The sequence below is a fragment of the Gobio gobio genome (assembly GCF_949357685.1).
Source record: "Gobio gobio genome assembly, chromosome: 24".
Taxonomy (NCBI): domain Eukaryota; kingdom Metazoa; phylum Chordata; class Actinopteri; order Cypriniformes; family Gobionidae; genus Gobio; species Gobio gobio.
This window is the reverse complement of record NC_137120.1, coordinates 35,156,492-35,176,129: the sequence shown is the minus strand read 5'-3', so window position 1 is coordinate 35,176,129 and position 19,638 is coordinate 35,156,492. Positions and strand designations below refer to the sequence as shown.

At 36.1% G+C, this 19,638-nt stretch overlaps 2 protein-coding genes across 5 annotated transcripts in view; one reads left to right on the top strand and one right to left on the bottom strand.

Annotated features, from left to right (window-relative positions):
• Positions 1 to 5,580, top strand: part of LOC307120848 (vacuolar protein sorting-associated protein 4B-like) — a 10,644-nt gene extending 5,064 nt beyond the window's left edge. Inside the window, exons 7-11 of the mRNA XM_079808042.1 lie at positions 28 to 176; positions 1,464 to 1,545; positions 1,615 to 1,834; positions 3,040 to 3,180; positions 3,254 to 5,580. Of these exons, the coding sequence (XP_079664168.1) occupies positions 28 to 176; positions 1,464 to 1,545; positions 1,615 to 1,834; positions 3,040 to 3,180; positions 3,254 to 3,355 (694 nt within the window). The 3' untranslated portion in view covers positions 3,356 to 5,580. The remainder of the gene's footprint in view (positions 1 to 27; positions 177 to 1,463; positions 1,546 to 1,614; positions 1,835 to 3,039; positions 3,181 to 3,253) is intronic.
• Positions 5,581 to 7,390: 1,810 nt separating this feature from the next.
• plekhb2 (pleckstrin homology domain containing, family B (evectins) member 2) lies at positions 7,391 to 15,677 on the bottom strand. Of its 4 annotated transcripts, XM_079807920.1 has the most exons (9): positions 15,575 to 15,664; positions 15,209 to 15,270; positions 14,845 to 14,879; positions 13,713 to 13,865; positions 13,484 to 13,586; positions 13,372 to 13,411; positions 13,183 to 13,269; positions 9,048 to 9,165; positions 7,391 to 8,970 (listed from the first exon to the last, which is right to left on the bottom strand). In XM_079807920.1, the coding sequence occupies exons 4-9, from the start codon at positions 13,774 to 13,776 to the stop codon at positions 8,837 to 8,839; spliced, it is 546 nt and encodes a 181-aa protein (XP_079664046.1). In that variant the 5' UTR covers positions 13,777 to 13,865; positions 14,845 to 14,879; positions 15,209 to 15,270; positions 15,575 to 15,664; the 3' UTR covers positions 7,391 to 8,836. The 4 variants fall into 4 exon arrangements, with proteins under 4 accessions (XP_079664046.1, XP_079664044.1, XP_079664047.1 ...); XM_079807918.1 differs by lacking the exon at positions 14,845 to 14,879 and having other exon boundaries at positions 15,575 to 15,677; XM_079807921.1 differs by lacking the exons at positions 14,845 to 14,879; positions 15,209 to 15,270 and having other exon boundaries at positions 15,575 to 15,655.
• Between the last annotated feature and the right edge of the window lie 3,961 nt (positions 15,678 to 19,638).

The window sequence follows — 19,638 nt, the reverse complement described above, 5'->3', positions numbered from 1 at the left end:
CATTAGTAATACTGTTATCATCTTTAGGTTAGTGAAGAATCTGTTCAGTTTGGCTCGGGAGAACAAGCCTTCAATCATATTCATCGATGAGGTCGACTCCATGTGCGGCTCGAGAAACGAGAACGAGAGCGAAGCGGCCCGCAGGATCAAGACAGAGTTTCTGGTTCAGATGCAAGGTAAACGCAAAGCAGTGTTTGTTTTATTTGTCTCATCTGGTTCTCATTTGGCAGGGTTATTGTTGTTTTGAAAATGTGACGTTTTTTATATTAAAGGGTTAGTTCACCCAAAAATGAAAATACGGTCATTAATTACTCACCCTCATGTCGTTCGACACCCGTAAGACCTCCGTTCATCTTCGGAACACAAATGAAGATATTTTTGTTGAAAGCTGATGGCTGAGAAAGGCTTCAGATAGGCCTCCATTGGCATTCAGTACATTTACACTCCCAAGACCCATAAAAGGCACTAAAAACGTCGTTACAAAGTCCATCTCACCACAGTGGCTCTACAATAATTTTACGAAGCGACGACAATAGTTTTTGTGCGCAAAAAAAAATCTAAATAACGACTTTATTCAACCTCTTCTTGTCTTCCGTGTGTGCCTCCACGACGCATGCGCGAGAATATGACGCAGATCCGGCGTTCGGACACATGACCCAGAAGCGATTTGTTTACAAGCAGAGGAAGACGCGCGTATCTAAGCTGTTGAATTCTACATTGATCATGCTTTAGGTCTCGGCGTAGTTCTCAAAATGGGGTTAGAGTGTGCATTTCATGGATTCCCGAATCCCGGCGCTACGTCATATTCTCGCGCATGCGTCGTGGAGGCACACACGGAAGACAAGAAGAGGTTGAATAAAGTCGTTATTTTGATTTTTTATTTGTGTGCATTTTTCATTTTTGGGTGAACTAACCCTTTAATTTTGTGTAGTTTTTAATTGCTCATAAATAGTTTTATTTTGGGTTTTGTTAAATATGGATGGTTGTTGAATGGGGGGGGGGGGGGGGGGTCCATACAAATTTCAAATAAAACAATGTAAAATATATTTAAAAAATGCTTTTATATATTATACTAACAATTCTATTTGTCATATTTTTTATTTTTAAGTCAGTAATTTTAAATTTTCTTTTTACATTTTCATTATTGTTAAACACGGTATACAATTTCAATTACTAATAATATTTTCTATACTTTAAAACAATGACAACATAGATGTCAATACTGTGTGTGTGTGTATGTATGTATATATATATATATATATATATATATATATATATATATATATATATATATACACTAACATTTTAATAACGTATTACAATAATGTATTTTATTATATTGAATTCATTTTTGTAAAAAAAAAAAAATGTAATTGTTGCTTTTTGTCTTCTATATATCTATATCTAATCTATATAAATAAATTATATTATTGATTATAACCTTATTTTTCCCATTCTCACAGGTGTAGGAAGCGACAACGAAGGAATTCTGGTCCTTGGCGCGACCAACATCCCCTGGACGCTGGACTCTGCGATCAGGAGAAGGTGCGTTATATAAACCCAAACACATTCTAATGGTTTTATTGGCATTTGTTTAATATTATATTATTACAGGTTTGAAAAGCGCATCTACATCCCTCTTCCTGAGCAGCCCGCTCGCACCACCATGTTCAAGCTGCACCTCGGCTCCACCCCCAATAGCCTCAACGAAGCTGATTTCATCACACTCGGGAAGAAGTCCGACGGCTTTTCGGGTGCCGACATCAGCATCGTCGTCCGCGACGCCCTCATGCAGCCCATTCGCAAAGTGCAGTCCTCGACTCACTTCAAAAAGGTACGAAAGGACATTTGTACAACTAGTAAAGCGGCGAATCGATCCGATTCCATCCTCTCATGCAGTGTTAATTTCGTTGACGAATAATTTTCGTCATTTTCGTCAACGGCCTTTTTTCACTGACGAAAACGAGACGATAACTAAATAAAAACAAGTGTTGGATGACAAAAACTATAACGAAAATCAACTGTCATTTTCGTCAACAAATAAAAACGAGACGAAAATGTTAGGAAGGGACGATTAGGGAAGAGATCCAGTCAGAACTGATATCCTGTGTAACAGATGCGCACATTTGATTTGAACTGATCTAACCGCTGGAGAACACGGCGCTGTTGCACGCTCTACACTACTCACGCATCCCCAATCCAGCGCTCCAGAACGGCTCAATCAATCAATAACACACATTTATGCCAGGCAATTGTTTATGAACTAATGCTGATGAATAATGACAATGTTTACTTTACGATGTTTATATAGTAATGTGTTTTAGACGGTTGTAAAAATGCATATTTTATCTCCTCATCTGAACTTGAATGAGCTCCTGCCACTGCAATAGTAAGGCGAGATTTCAAAATAAGAGTCCCGGTGTATTTCCAGCTGGTTTATAATTAAAAGTCACGCATTATATATTCGTTTTTGCTTACACAATAAACTGTATTTAATTTAATTCCCATTTAATTCATAGTCAGGAGGAAAGACCAGTATTTGACACATATTCAATAAAGTATCAGGGTTGTAATAGTAAACTAAAACCATTAAAAAAACACTTTGTTACTTGAAATTAAATAAATGTTAACTGAAATTAAAAAAATAAATAAACAAACTTATTTGAAGCTTTAGCTTAACATGATATAATAACTAAAACAGAAATACAAAGTTATAAAAACAAACAAAAAAGTGAATTGAGCTCTCTTTCGTGTATTTTTAATGTCAAAAACAAAATGATGTCAAAATGTCAGTTCAAGTGACAGTCGGTTATGTAATGCTTAAATGCTTAATGTATTACAATTTAACTAAACTCATTAGATTTTAGGAGACTAAAATCTTATGATATTTAGTCGACTAAAACTAGACTAAAACTAAAAACAATTCAGGTGACTAAAATATGACTAAAACTAAATGGCATTTTAGTCAAAAGACTATGACTAAAACTAAATCAAAATATGCTGTCAAAATTAACACTGCTCTCATGTCTGTTTTAACAGGTCAAAGGAAAGGCATGGAACAACCCGGATGATGACGTAGATGACCTCTTGACCCCCTGCTCTCCAAACGACCCAAACGCAATCGAGATGACCTGGGTGGACGTGGCGAGCGATAAACTCCTGGAGCCGATAGTTAGCTTGGTAAGCTCAAGTTTAGTAAAAACCTATTTTTAAAAAATCCCAGAGCTTGTTTTGACCTTGTGGTCTGTCTCAGGAGGACATGTTCAAGTCACTCGAGAAGACCAAGCCCACCGTGAACGAGGACGATCTGGTGAAGCTGAAGAAGTTCACTGATGACTTTGGCCAGGAGGGCTGAAATTTTGCATTCTCGTGGCATTTATTTATATTTTCCCCCATTATGTTTACAGAGCCCTTTCTGCATCTTTTATCTTTCAAACTCTTCTTTTTGATATTTTCTGGACTGGGGGTGAAACATTTTTGCGAGCTGAGCTGGCTTGATATTGTCCCGAACATAACCGATCAGCGGTTATGATTTTGGGGATGATTAAGCATTGGCGGCCATTTGAAACAAATCAACTACCTAAGATCTTCTTAAGTTGAGAGGTTTGTTAGAAATTGACCCTGATGTTTATACCAAGACTTTTGGGAAAGGAAAACAAAAGTATTTTTATGTTGGCTATTTGTGGCAGGTCACTTTCGTACCTCATTGGTAAATAAGACTTTTGCACAAACAAACACTTAAAGGGATAGTTCACCCAAAATGAAAATTAGCCCATGATTTACTCACCCTCAAGTCATCCTAGGTGTATATGACATTCTTCTTTCAGACGAATACAATCAGTTATATTAAAAAAAGTCCTGGCTCTTCCAAGCTTTATAATGGCAGGGACTGTTGCTCTGTTTTTGAAGTCCATAAAAGTGCATCTATCCATCATATAACTGCGGGGGGTTGATAAAGGCCTTCTGAAGCGAATCGATGCGTTTGTGTTAGAAAAATATCCATATTTAAAACTTTATAAAGTAAATGATCTAGCTTCGTACAGATCGCCTTCCGTATTCAACTTACGGAAAAGGTGTAGCTCCTCTCGCAGCCTCTTACACGATGTCTGACGACATTGCACACCAGTTACGTTTTTTTATGATCTGACGGAAGCTAGATATTTTACTTTATAAAGTTTTAAATATGGATATTTTTCTAGCACAAATGCGCAACTTTGCTTCAGAAGGCCTTTATTAACCCCCAGAGCCATGTGGAGCAGTTATATGATGGATAGATGCACTTTTATGGACTTAAAAAACGACACAACCATTCACTGCCATTATAAAGCTTGGATTAGCCAGGACTTTTTTAATATAACTCAGATTGTATTTGTCTGAAAGAAGAATGTCATATTCACCTAAGATGCATTGAGGGCGAGTAAATCATGGGCTAATTTTCATTTTTGGGTGAACTATCCCTTTAAATGAGCTAAAGTTAAATTTACTAAACGTTGAATCAGAATCAAAGATAACCACAGATCTGTGAAAAAGTGTTTACAAATATGTGAAAGTCAGACCTGGGGTCTGTTCTTCGTACGTCGCTAACTCAGTTAGCCGGATTTGATTGTTGCCGATTTGGCATGATCTTGGATTGTGGGCTTCTTCGATGCTCATCCTGGACTTGCTGTCATAGCAACAGGTCCGTATTAAGATCAATGCGTCTTGAGGTGATACTTAAAATGTGTCCCAGCGACTGCTACTTTATTACAAGAGTTCCTTACTGAACCAGGGGCAATAATAATAATATAAAAATGTATTTGAAAATAATATTATAATGCTGCTACTATAGACACAGCCACTTGATTGGGAGATTTATTTGTGATGGAATAATTACTTTATAATTTTATTGGAGTCTTACACTCGTGCTGTAACGTTACTCTGAGCCGTGCATTAATTTGAGTGATGACGGATATTATGGGATGGCTCGATGCAGTGCAGGAGAAGCAGATAACTTGATCTTGACCCTTAAGAAACTTTAATTAATGCTGTCCCATAACAAATCTGCTTCAAATTGAATTAATTACAAAAATGTAAAGTGTGTACAAATACTATAAAAAAATACTATAAAATCGTGAATATAAATAATTGGGAATCATGTTTTTAAAAAAAGTGCACATTTAATTTATCTATTATAACTTTTTGGTTGTTTCCTTATAAGGTCCAGAAATGTTTTTTTTTTTTTTTTCATCAAGGTTTTTTCCAGGTGTCTTTTTTAATTATATGATGTCATTACGTTGCCGTCTTGCCGCCAGCCAATCGCTGCATTACTGATCGTGGTTTTGAGTATCGATGCATCTGCCCTCTTCAGGGAACGCGCAGTAATCTTAGATAACTTAATCCGGATATTTTAATCCAATCCGCAAACTCGTTTGAAGAACCAAATTAGCCAGAGTATCACGATTAGAATATCTGGCATCTGTCAAATCATCTCAGATGTATTAAGCGAGGAACGAAGAACGGACCCGTTTGGATGTCACCTTTTGAAGTTTATTTTTCTACTCTGTATTTTTCTACTTTCATCTGTAAATAAAATGTATAAATTACCTGTTTCTCCTCATTGTTTTTCATGTCTTCTGTTTTTACTTTGATCTAATGATTACATACAGCACTTGAAAGAAATTGCCAACAGAAAATACCAACACTAAACGGCAGGGGGCGCTATAGCACAGTCCAGTCACGATATGTAGTCCTTTAGTATTTTGTTTGTTTTCAAAATTGACATTTTTTAACGGAATATTGCAGTGTTAATTATAAATTATTTATCCTTGAACATCATTATTATTATTATTTAGAAATATCTACAAATAATTAATAAAATCTTAAAGGGGTTAGTTCACCCAAAAATGAAAATTCTGTCATTAATTACTTACCCTCATGTCGTTCGACACACATATTCAGAACACAAATGAAGATATTTTAGTTGAAATCTGATGGCTCTGAAAGGCCTCCATTGGCACAATGCACTTTACACTCTCAAGACCCTTAAAAGGTACTAAAGACGTCGTTACAAAGTCCATCTCACTACAGTGGTTCTACAATAACTTTATGGAGTGACGAGAATAGTATATAGAGACTTATATAGTGATGACGATTTCAAAACACGGCATCATGAAGCTTTAAAGCGTTATGAATCAGTGAGTCGAATCATGATTCGGATCGCGTGTCAAACCGCCAAACTGCTGAAATTTGGCGATCCAAACTGCTGAATCGACTCACTGATTCATAACGCTTCGAAGCTTCATGAGGCCGTGTTTTGAAATCTTCATCACTATACAAGTTGTTATTTAGGGTTTTTTTGCGCACAAAAACTATTCTCGCCGATTCATAAAGTTATTGTAGAACCACTTTAGTGAGATGGACTTTGTAACAACGTCTTTAATACCTTTTAAGGGTCTTGAGAGTGAACCGTGCATTGTGCCAATGGAGGCCTTTCAGAGCCATCAGATTTCAACTAATATATCTTCATTTGTGTTCTGAAGATGAATGGAGGTCTTACGGGTGTCGAACGGCATGAGGGTAAGTAATTAATGACAGAATTTTCATTTTTGGGTGAACTAACCCTTTAATTAAAAAACATTAACTTAGTTGCTTGGTTTAAAGGTGCAATACGTAAAAAAAATTCAGTAAAATATCCAAAAACCACTAGGCCGGTGTTATATATTTTGTTCAGTTGAGTACTTACAACATCCCAAATGTTTCCAGCTATTTGTAAATCGTGAGAAATTGCTATTTTAACTCAGGAACCGGGACGTGTGAGGGAGTCGCCTGTCAATGGCGTCATATCTGCGTTACCCTCGATTTCTGGTTTTATTTTGCAGAAACGCTTTACTCTCACTGCAGTGTGAACAAGTGTCATAGCAGCCGCCGAGCGAACACACAGAGTAACGTCATAACATCATTTTCAACACACTCGGATGTATCTAATATGATAATCAGAGCTGCGTTACCTCATACTCATGACCAGAAAAGCGGAAGTGGCGCAGGTGACTGTGGCATAATAAAAGTCCCGCTGCTCGCGAGGCGTGTGTTGTGTTCATCTTATTAACAATCGCTCCAGCGGCCTTGCTCAGCTCCACAACACTCGGTCCTGTTTCTGATTCATACTACAGTAACGTTAATTATCTCATCCATGAACATGATTTCTGCCTGAGTCCTATCCCGATTCTTTTTCACCGGCTGTGAGGTGAAGACCACAACTCCAAGATTCTCTGCGCAAACTTGGCATCATCAAACTACACCTTAGGCGACCTCTAGTGGACGAAAAAGTTACATCGTGCAGCTTTAAGACAACTCTAGGTGTTTGTAGCTAATATAAAATGCATTACATAATGAATAAACTGACACAATAAATAACAGGACATCTTATTTTAATAGTTTATAAATAACACACTGAAGATTATGTTGGTATATTTGACAACATAACATTTAAATTATGTTTTTGAGGTTTAAACAACATAGCAATAAAGAAAAACAACAGACGTTTGAAATCATATAAGCATATCACAGATGAAAATGTCATTTTTCTAAATCAATGGTCCATTAAACTGTTAAACTGAACCATGACCTGAAATCCATTCTAATAAATCCTGTATAAATGAAACAATTATGATTATAATCACGGATATACTCATAATTATACCTGCTAAGTAAACACAACAGTCAAATCGATCACATAATTGTGTGTAAATGTGACAGTAAGTCTAACCAATCACGAGTTGATCCAACTTTTCCCTGAAGTTTCCCTTATCGCATCCCATCACAAACACTGGCAATAATCATTGTGCTAGTTAATTGGAAATATGTTCATTTTAAATTAACTCTTAAGAGAAAAAAGTAGTTTACAAACGCGAAGAAAGTGTAACGCCTCCACAAAAAAAAAACAAAAAAAAAACACTTGATAACACCGAGTATAAATAAACAATTAAATTAGTTAAATGAAGGCCACCACAAAAAAAAAAAAACAAGGCAAAGAAAGGAAATATAACCAGAAAAGGTGCGGTAGAATTAAGGACGCACTCTTTACTCTTTCCTGAATAACATCGCAACTGCCGTCACAGTATTATTCATGTATCATCATTAGTATTATTTTCAGATTAGCTTTAAATGAATATTTCACACAAAAATGAAAATTCTGTTATTATCTTCTCACTCTAAAATAGCTTGAAACGCATGATTTTTAATTAAAGATATTAAAACAAAATGTCAGGCTGCTGTTTTCCATACAATAAAAATGGATATTTTAAGTTGTAGAAATTTCGTCAAATACTTTTCGATTTCACTGACACTCTCAAAGAAAAAGAAAAGATTACAACCGTATTTTTATTTTTGAGTGAACTATTATTTTTTTATAAACGAGACTAACACAAACATATTTAATTCAGCAAAATGTTGGCTTTTGCATAAACAAAACAGGTTACCCATCATTCATTTCATCAGGATCTGTTCCGTTTCTCCATAGGCCATCGTTAGTATAAGACGACAGACACAATAGTCTTATTAAAGAGCGGATGATCTTTAAACCTTACTGATTATCCTTATCATGAGGCTAGCCGCCAATACTTTAGTGTACATCTTTGTAAGTTATAGATTAAATTTGCAAACACGTTTTTGGTGCCTAATGAAAAGTACATAAGCTTTGGTACGAAGACGAATACTGAAAAGAAAGCGAACGCACCCCCAGCCCGGCTACATTATCAGCCCTGCGCGTTACGAGGCGTAAAGGCAACGTTAAAACAACACGGGAACAGGTTTCCCGTGCTGTAGGTTGGAGGGGTTGGGCTGGGTTCACACAAACACATTAGAATACGGAAAATAGAGAGCCGAGGGCCAATCCCGTCGCAGCGCCGGCCAACATCCCCAGAGCAACATCACCTGTGTCTTCACGGCGGCGCTCCTGCACTATGACGTGGTTGACGCCAGGTGTGTATCCACCTGATGGAAACAAAGAAACAAATGTCAGTCAAACTACATAAAGGTCATCGGTCAAAAGCCAACCAACTTCCTGTTACCTTGATAATGATAAGGGTAGGCAACTGCATACTGCTGCCCATCTGCAGAATAGACCATCTGTGTGGCGTAAGGCGGAGGATGAGGAACATAACCGCCATACCCATCAGGATAGAAAACCTAGATCAACAAGAAAAAAACTGGGATGCATGATTTGTCAGTATATCAGCTATCTTTTTTTAAATTATTATTATTATTGGTATCAGTATTGTGTTCATGTGTCGATGATAATTTCCCTAATGTTTACTTTTTATTTTTTAGGTTTGTTATATTTAATTACATTTTAAAATCAATAACATTATTATTATTATTATAATTAGTATTTACCAATAACTTTTGTAGGGGCCAAGCACCGAAGGTGAGAAGGCACCTATTGAAATCGTTAGATTTCTTATTATTATTCCGCCAATGGAGACTATGGCAGCCCATAGAACCGCTTCCGTCATTTCAGACTTATAATAAAAAACAGAACAATGTCTAAAAGCAGATGTGTGAAAGTGTACAGCAAACAAGCTAAACAAATCCCAGAACCAAAAACCCAGAAGTTTTTATAAGCTGTTGACCCAAAAAACGAGCGTTTAAGGACACAAAAGTGGATACAGGCCATTGAGACAGAGCGCGACACGTTATATTACACTGAGAACTACACCCACTAGAGGGGAACGTAATCAGAGACAGGAAATATAATATATAAACCTGACATTTGGATTTTTGACTTAACAGTGACAAAATGTTTACTGCACACGTAGGCATACTGAGTGTCAGGATCCCAAAATGTACACATTCTTCCTGCTGAAGCTTCACATTTTATTGCCTGTATCCACATTAATTTTCCGCCTGGTGTTATTTACTAAAAAAGCTTGTAAAACATCAACCCTGTTGTGCACAGACAATTGACACACCTCTTTTTTTTCAAGACAAGTTGCTCTGTCAGTATATTTGTGTTGCATTGATGTCACCTGAATGTAAAATAAGTTATGGGACCATAAAGACAAATGAAAACATAAAACTGAAATTGAATCACTCAAATATTTATTGAAAACGCACACAAATAAATAAAAGCTAAGCATATTTCCTCTGGAAAACAGTTTGTTCAAGTCTTTGGAGTCCTGGAACTCAGGAATAAACATGATAACTTATACAGAACCAAAACTATTTACATTTTTCCAAAAAAAGTCCAGGCGCTTTTGGCCTCTTTGGATTTTGGATATTTACTGGTGCCAAGCCTCAAAACAGTTCCTATCAGGAACTTCTCCTCAAACTTTCTCCTCAAACTTTCTCCACAAAACTGCAGCACGTCTCTCTCTCTCTCTCTCTCTCCTCAACACTAGCCGTGCGTCTCTCTCTACCCACAATAACAGAGCTGTGGTTCATGCGTAATGACGCACACCAACGTGGATGACGGATCAGCCTGTCATTGGTCAAACCCTCATCCAAAATGGCAGCTAGCATCGCGCTAGCAACAAAAAATGACGGAAAATGTATAAATTATGGACATCAAGTGGATAAATCTTGGATGTAAGCGTTTTGATTTATTGCTGAACAACTCCAAAAAGATGCACATGTTCCAGGCTGGATAGAAAACCTTCTGTAAAGGCTACAAAGACACCAAAGACACCCCCGTGATGGCTAGCTCGTTAGCTTTCTGCTGGAAAAAACGGTAAGAAAATCGATAAAAGTTTCATGAAATAATATAGATATTTATCGGAGGTGCCGTGTGACGTCGTGGGCGATCCCGTCGGGCTCTGAGGGTTAAACTATCGTTTTTTTGGGTCGACGGCTTATAAAAGCTTATTTCTGTGTTTTTTAGCTTGTTTGCTGTACACTTTGTCACATAGCAGCTTTTAGACATTGTTCTGTTTTTTGTTATAAGTCCGACAAGGAGGAAGCGTCACGAAATGCAAAGCGTTGGATTGTCCCCCCCCCCCCCCCGGTGTGGGCATGGCCTAAATATATCAGCCTCTATATCAGCCATTTTGGCTGTCGGCCATTTTAAATTATGTGCTAAAATGCTGTATTTTATGAACGGATTGTCACTAAACTCGGTAAGGGTCATCAGCACGATGTCCTGAAGAAGCCTGAGAAATTTTCAAACAGCGCCACCTAGTGGAGAATTTTTTCCCCAAAATGCTTATAACTTTGGGTGTGGTTGACTTATTAACTTTTTTTGTCTCCTGAATCCTTGACGAGTCCAACGATACCAGACTTGCCAGTTTTCGGCGTATGGTTTGTGCAGCGTTGTAATTTAGCGCTTAAAAAATGTTAGCTGATATCTTCGGAACCGCTAGTGCGATCGAGACGAAACCAGTGTCAGAAGTTCGGAAACATAGGTCGATAGCTAAACAGGAATGTCCAAATGTCCAAATATTGATAGTAAGGGGTAGTAAAATCCAATCAAAGTCAGGTGTCAGTCATTTTTTAAGTGTTTTTTCATATAAATGTCGATAACTCCAAAACAAAATGAGATATTTTCACTAAAATTGACACACACATGTATGGGCTCACTCCGAGGACACAAAAATGTGTTATTATTTATTTATTTACCTTTATTTAACCAGGAGAAAAAACTCACTGAGATTAATCTGTTTTACAGGAGTGTCCTGGCCAAGAAATATGAAAAAGAAAATGGTGGGATTGTGCCGTTTGGTGGCGCTATAATAGAACAAAACATGAAATTCCCTTAGACTGCAATGCATTTTTCAGCCTTTTTGCCAAAAATGATCTTAAAATGTGTTTAATTGCTCATTGCTGCAGTTGATCTGACACTCCCAGACATTTTTGGCATGTCTTGTCAGTTGTCCCCGATAATGGCTGCTTGCAGCTATATTTATTATTGGTTTTGGAATATTTAGTTTTTAAGTGTACATGCTCATATCCCCCTATTTTTACATTTCAATTATTGATGTTTTTATTTGCATTTATTTTATTTTTGTAATATTTAATCATATTTTAATAATAAAATGTAATTAAATTACTATTTGATTTCCATTGCATTATGAAATGATTAAATTATACAAATGTACTTATTTGCTTCTATTTATAAATGTATTTTATTATCAATGAAATAAATTATATTATACAATTTAAAGAATATTAATTATAATTTATTTAGACAAAAAACTATAGAATTTTAACATCAGGCATAACATGAAAATAATTATCGGAAAACAAACAATAGTGTCCTGTTTTCCTCCACTAAACTAGATGAAACCATAATTTCAAGCAGCGTTTTATTGTTTTTTTTCCTCCATTCTGATAACCTTTTTATAGCAGCCAATATACTTTTAAGTGTCGCTTGTAAATGTAATCCGACCTCAATAGCTCTTCCTGGTCAAACAAGTTAACTAAACAGAAATGGAAAAAGTCAACATCTAAAAAGAGCTTTAGGGTGTGTTCCCACTTGGCATGTTTGGTTCAAATAAAACAAACTCTGGTGCGATTGCTCTGTTAGTGTGGTTCATTTGAATAAGTGTGAACGCTGCCATCTGAACCCTAGTGCGCACTAAACTCGGTCCGCTTCCAAACGAACTCTGGTACAGTTTGAATGAAATATGAAGACAACACAGACCAAAGAAATATAAATGAACCAAAAAAAGGAAGATGAGACCCTAAAAAGGACATAATGCTCATGCATACTTGTTTTATCTCATTATAGTCGTGATGTTGGCCATCACAGTTCAGGCGTCAGAACTTTGTCTCCTCACAGCAGATCTTGGTTTGTGTGTGTGACGGAGGGATTCCTGCCATTGTTTTGACTCCTTTACACATTTTATAAGCTCTTCACGAGTCGTCATCATTTACCATCATATATATGCACATACTACGAGCATTGTTTTGGATGTTTGACAAGTTCCAGCACAGAATATCCAACATAAAGGCTTTTTTTGTTGTTGTTTTATAATCTTTAGGTTTGGTGTTAAAAATGACCAGGACGAACCAGGACTAAATGTATCATTCTCTTTTTTGGTCTGGACCTAAAGAACCGAACTACAAGTGTGAACACGCCCTTAAAACACTTTCAACCAGATAAGCTGGATATCTTTTTAATATAAAATATTATTTCCTGTAGTAATCAACATTTGTCACAGATATACAGCCATTTTCCTTTAAATATCACTGAGAAAATATATTTATTACCTGTGGAGTCGGATTTAATTCAGAATAGGGTGGAGGTGCTGTTGCTACGGCGTCCTCTGCAAAACCGATCTGAGGGGGCACCACAACCTACAAAACACACCAATTCATGTCAGAAAATACCTCTGTAATGCTTCCGAAATCGGAAAGTTCAAATGTGCATGTGTCACTCAATGTGTCTATGTAACTCACAGTGTTGAGTCTGGCGTCCTGGAGGGCCATGGTCCAAGCCCTGCGAAAAAATATATTGAGGATCTCATTTTAAAGCACACATTGTAAAATAATACTGAGAAACTGGACTCACAAAGCATCATCTGCACTGTCTGCACAGATGCTGATGACCCGACCGTCCCGACAGACGATCTGCAGGAGGGAGTCTTTGCTTTTGCCTTCAGGTGGTGTGAGATCTGGGGATAAATGGAGGAGGATGAAGAACAACAACACCTCAGAACTTTAATTTTTCATCTTTTGTTGGACAAAAACCTCTCAATTACTACATAAAAAGGCACTTTTGAGGCGTTCACCTCACACACCTCTACAAGCGCTGGAGCTGCGGATGTTGATGCAGTCCACCTTCATGTGGATCTCGTCTTCCATGTCCCGCCGCTGCTGGTCATCGTAGAAGACCAGACGTCCATCTGACCAGAGGTCAAACCAGTTCCTCTTCCAGCGCCGCAAGATGGTGCCTGATAGAAAACAGCAGTTAGACACAGGCTGTACTTATCTATTTATTTTGTTGTTGTTGTTTTATTTAATTACTTTTTTGAAATATACAATTTAATAAAATATTATTTTTTAAATTATATTATAAAACAAAGTAAAAGGTGTATTATATTTGTGTATATATTTATGTTATAAATGTATTAAATTATAAAATTGCTACATATATAATTTAGTTAAAATTATTATTATTTATTTTATTGGTGTTAAATATATATAATATTTATAATAAATATAATAATTAAATGTAACAAATGTATGTATATTTTTGTTATATTACATGCATTATAAATTTAATAAAATATTATTGTTAAATTATATTATGAAATAATATATATATGTATGTATAATATATATATATATATATATATATATATATATATATATATATATATATATATATATATATATATATATATATATATATATATATATATATATATATATATATAATGTTATACATTTATTATACAAATTACTAAATATATAATTGTTTTAGTTTTATAATAAAAATAATTTTTTACAACTATATTATAATTAAATGTATCAATAGTATTTATATTTTTATATTATACATTGATTATAAATTCTAAATTGATAATAAATGTATTAAAATATAAAATTACTAAACATAAAACTATTTTAATTATAATTTATTTAGACAAAATTACTTTACTAATATCAACCATGTTTTAACAAATATATTTTCTAAATTATATCATAAAATAATTAAATGTATCAGATTGATTTATATATTTATATTGTATATTTATTATAAATTAATTAGTTAAATTGTATAAATTATAAATAATGAAGTTAAAAAGATTGCTTGTAAATGTAATCTGACCTCTATAGTTCTACCGGATCAAAACTATCTATAAAATAAAAAATAATCCAACAGAAATCATGAAGTCAACATCTAAAAAATAGCTTTAAAACACTTACAAGAATAACAAGATGCAGCCTAGATAGTCAGCTCACTAGGTTTTGAGACACAGTCAAAGACAAAGTTCAGCTGTTTTTCCAACTTCCTTCTAACAACTCGTGCCATGACAACTTGTCAAGAAGTGGAAAAGAAACTAGTCGTTCTGAAAACTGAAAAGCTTTTCAATTCAACCTCCAAGCTGAAACATTTCGCATTAATCATTTATATTTCATGAGTTCCCAGAAGGCTTTAAATTACACAAGTGTAACTTAATACTGTATATGCATTACAAAAACATCCAAATATGCTACAATTCGACATTAAACTCGTTTTGAGTTATTTTGGGCTTTTTAATGCCATAAATATGGTGTAATAAACACTCACTCTGTCTGTGTAGCCATCCGCTCTTCACAAACGCCATCCTCCAATCAACTCACTAACGTTACCTAAATAAATAAAAACAATTCAAATAAAGCCTGCTAAGACCAATTTTAGGTATTGAATATTAAACTGGGCCCATATACATGTAGATATTGCCTCAGTTGTACAGTAAACATAGTTTAACGGTTTAACTTCTCCGCCTATCAGTTTCATCAGAGTTAGCTTGCGCTCGCGGCGCCGTTATGCTAAAATCGACGATAAACCGACAAAAACAAAAATCCCAAGACGTTTAAAAACAACGAAACGTGTTTAAACGCTACATTTGTCCTATATGTGTTCTATTAAATAGGATAAAATGAGTAAATCTACCCTCTTTCGGTTTGTTGATGTTTGAAGTGTGTGTGCGACTAGCAGAGTGACATCAGTAGCATCATCCTCCTCCTCCTCCTCTCAGCTGATGCCTTATGTCACTGTGTATCAGATGATCAGCACGACTTTTATTAAGTTTTACAGACTTTTATTAACTTTACACAGTTCGTTTTAATGAGATATAAGTGTAGACATCGTTTGTAGGACAAATAACTCGTATATTCTTCACGTAGGGGTCAAAACAAGCAGTATGAAAAAACATTCGAGAACAGGATCATAGATCATAAATTAAAAGTATACATTTTATTTTTAATATAATATTACGTATTTATATATATGATTTTCTTAACAAATGCATTAATTTCCCTTATTTTTAAAATGATATTATAAAATAAAGTATACGTTGTATTATTAATTATGTATTTTATAATTTCCATTATGTATAAAATTACAAAATTATTTTAATTATAGGCTTATTTATTCAAACAAAATTATTTTAATATCAGCCATTTTAATTACTTTTTATAATATTTTTAAACTATATTATAAAATAATTACATTTATCAAATACAACCCCAAATCAGAAAAAGTTGGACAGTATGGAAAACGCAAAAAAAAAAAAAAAAGAAGTGATTTCTAAATTTACTTTGACTTGTATTTCATTGCAGACAATATGAACACAAAATATTTCATGTTTTGTCTGGTCAACTTCATGTCATTTGTAAATATGCATCCTTTCCTGTCATTCAGACCTGCAACACATTTCAAAAAAAGTTGGGACAGGAGCAATTTAGGGCTAGTAATGAGGTAAAATGGTTAAATAATGATGTGATTTGAAACAGGTGATGTCAACAGGTGATTGTAATAATGATTTGGTACAGAAGCAGCATCCAAGAAATGTCTAATCCTTTAGGAGCAAAGATGGGCCGAGGATCACCAGTTTGCCAACAAATACGTGAGAAAATTATTGAAATGTTTAAAAACAATGTTCCTCAAAGAAAGATAGGAAGAGATTTGGATATTTCACATTCAACAGTGCATAACATAATTAAAAGATTCAAGGAATCTGGAGGAATTTCAGTGCATAAAGGACAAGGGCGCAAGCCTAAGCTGAACAACCGTGATCTCCGATCCCTCAGGCGGCACTGCATCAAGAATCGTCATTCATCTATAAGTCTATCATCTATCATCTATATTCATCACAAATGCCAGTTAAAACTGTACTGTGCCAAAAGGAAGCCCTATGTTAACAGTGTCCAGAAGCGCCGTCGACTTCTCTGGGCTCGGAGGCATCTGGGATGGACCATCACACAGTGGAAACGTGTACTGTGGTCAGATGAATCAGTATTTGAGGTATTTTTTGGGAGGAATGGATGCCGTGTGCTCCGGACCAAAGAAGAAAAGGATCATCCAGACTGTTACCAGCAACAAGTCCAAAAGCCAGGGTCTGTCATGGTATGGGGTTGTGTCAGTGCCCTTGGCAAAGGTAACTTGCACTTCTGTGAAGGCACCATTAATGCTGAAAAGTACATAGAGATTTTGGAGCATAATATGTTGCCTTCAAGAAGACATCTTTTCCAGGGACGTCCATGCATATTTCAACAAGACAATGGAAAACCACATTCTGCACACATTACAAAGTCCTGGCTGCGGAGGAAGAGGGTACGGGTACTTGACTGGCTTTCCTGCAGTCCCGACCTGTCTCCAATAGAGAATGTTGAAGCGCAAAATGCGACAACGAAGACCCCGTACTGTTGCCCACCTTAAGACTTGTTTGCAGGAAGAATGGGACAAAATTACACCTGAAACACTTCATCACTTGGTGTCTTCAATCCCTAAACGTCTTTTAAGTGTTGTGAAAAGGAATGGCAACATTACAAAGTGGTAAATGCTTTACTGTCCCAACTTTTTTTGAAATGTGTTGCAGGTCTGAATGACAGGAAAGGATGCATATTTACAAATGACATGAAGTTGACCAGACAAAACATTAAATATGTTTTGTTCATATTGTCTGCAATGAAATACAAGTCAAAGTAAATTTAGAAATCACTTTTTTTCTTTTTTCTTTTTGCGTTTTCCATACTGTCCCAACTTTTTCTGATTTGGGGTTGTATATTTATATTGTATATTTATTATAAATTAATTAAATTATAAAGTTAAAAAAGATTGCTTGTAAATGAAATCTGACCTCTATAGTTCTACCTGATCAAAACCATCTATAAAATAAAAATATGCTTTTTTATGACTTGTCCTTTGTAGCGGTTTTCTTTAAAAATGACAATAGCTTGCATGAATCCCATAGAAAATGTAAGCGTTCATTTAGCAATATAATAAAATGAATTTGATATATATACATATAACCTCTGAGGGTGTGGTGTGGTATCTGGTTAGCAGCAGATCCTTTAAAGGGATAGTTCACCCAAAGATGAAAATTCTGTCATCATTTACTGACCCTCAAGTTGTTTCAAACCTGTATGAGTTTCTTTGTTCTGCTGAACACAAAATAAGATATTTAGAAGAATGTTTGTAACCAAGTAGAGAGAGCAACCATTTACTACCATAGTATTTTTGTTCCCTACTATGGTAGTCAATGGTTGCTCTCTCTGCTTGTTTACAAAGATTCTTCAAAATATCTTCTTTTGTTTTCAGCAGAACAAAGAAACTCATACAGGTTTGGAACAACTTGAGGGTGAGTAAATGATGACAAAAATTACATTTTTGGGTGAACTATCCCTTTAAGTGCTGTAAGTGGTGGGACCTCCATGGATCGGACTTGTTTGTTCAGCACATCCCACAGATGCTCGATTGGATTGAGATCTGGGAAATTTGGAGGCCAAGTCAGCACCTCAAACTCATTGTGCTCCTCAAACCATTCCTGAACCATTTTTTGCTTTGTGACAAGGCGCATTTTCTGCTGAAAGAGCCACAGCAACCAGGGAATCCCGTTCCCATGAAAGGATGTGCATAGTCTGCAACAATGCTTAGGTAGGTGGTGCGTGTCAAAGTGACATCTACATGGATGGCAGGACCCAAGGTTTCCCAGCAGAACATTGCCCAAAGCATCACTGCCTCCACCGGCTTGCCTTCTTCCCATAGTGCATCCTGGTGCCATGTGTTCCCCAGGTAAGCGACGCACACACACCCGGACATAAAATAATAGGTCATGAATCATGATAACATATTTCAAAGCCAATAAGTGACATTCATTTGAAAACCCACATACAGAATAAACAGATCAGATACAACATGCCACCACTAGATGGAGAGGTTTCACTGGAAATTTGGGTGCATGTAATGTTAATGCAAAAACAAATTACCTAACATTTATGCGCAAACCCATTCATAGATTGTCTTTTAAATGATAAATAACCAGGTGAAGGTTTTTTTTATTTTTGAATTTGCATCTGCACTCGTCATGTTACACATCACACTGCATTTGCCTTATCCAGTCTTATCCAGCTCAGTGTTTCCCCCAGTGACCTTTCCCACTGACAGCTTAGTGAATGAGGGTCAAAACAAAATGATAATGAATTACAGAAGCCTCTAAAACCCAGTTTACCAATCAAGGCTGCATTTGATCACTTCACATTTGCATTTACAACAACAAACCGAAACACAAAGCATTTTGTGATCCAGTTGATAGAAGTTTACGGTAATATGGTTACACGTCTTTAGAGAACAGATAGGCCGGATCGAATCCGACTGTAACCTGTGGACGGTTGTCACTTCCACAGCCGGGATCAGAGCAGATGACGTCACGAGTCGTTGGCACGAGATACTTTGCACGTCACAGCAGTCTGAGGACAGCAGCACCAGGCCAGCAGCCTCAGACCTGAAGTAAGGGTGGAGCTAATGGTCGCGAATCACACTCCAGCCACTAACTATAAGCTCTACCTTAATGAATGGCCAACCCCACCACTAAACCTTACCTAGGTGGTGCTAAGCTCCACCCCAAAACTGGTCTGAGACTGCTGGCCTGCCACTGCTGTCCTTACATTTGTGTGACCTGTGGCTCTGCGGTTCTGCAGTTGGTTATTACTGGTTGGCACGGCTGAGCTCATTCC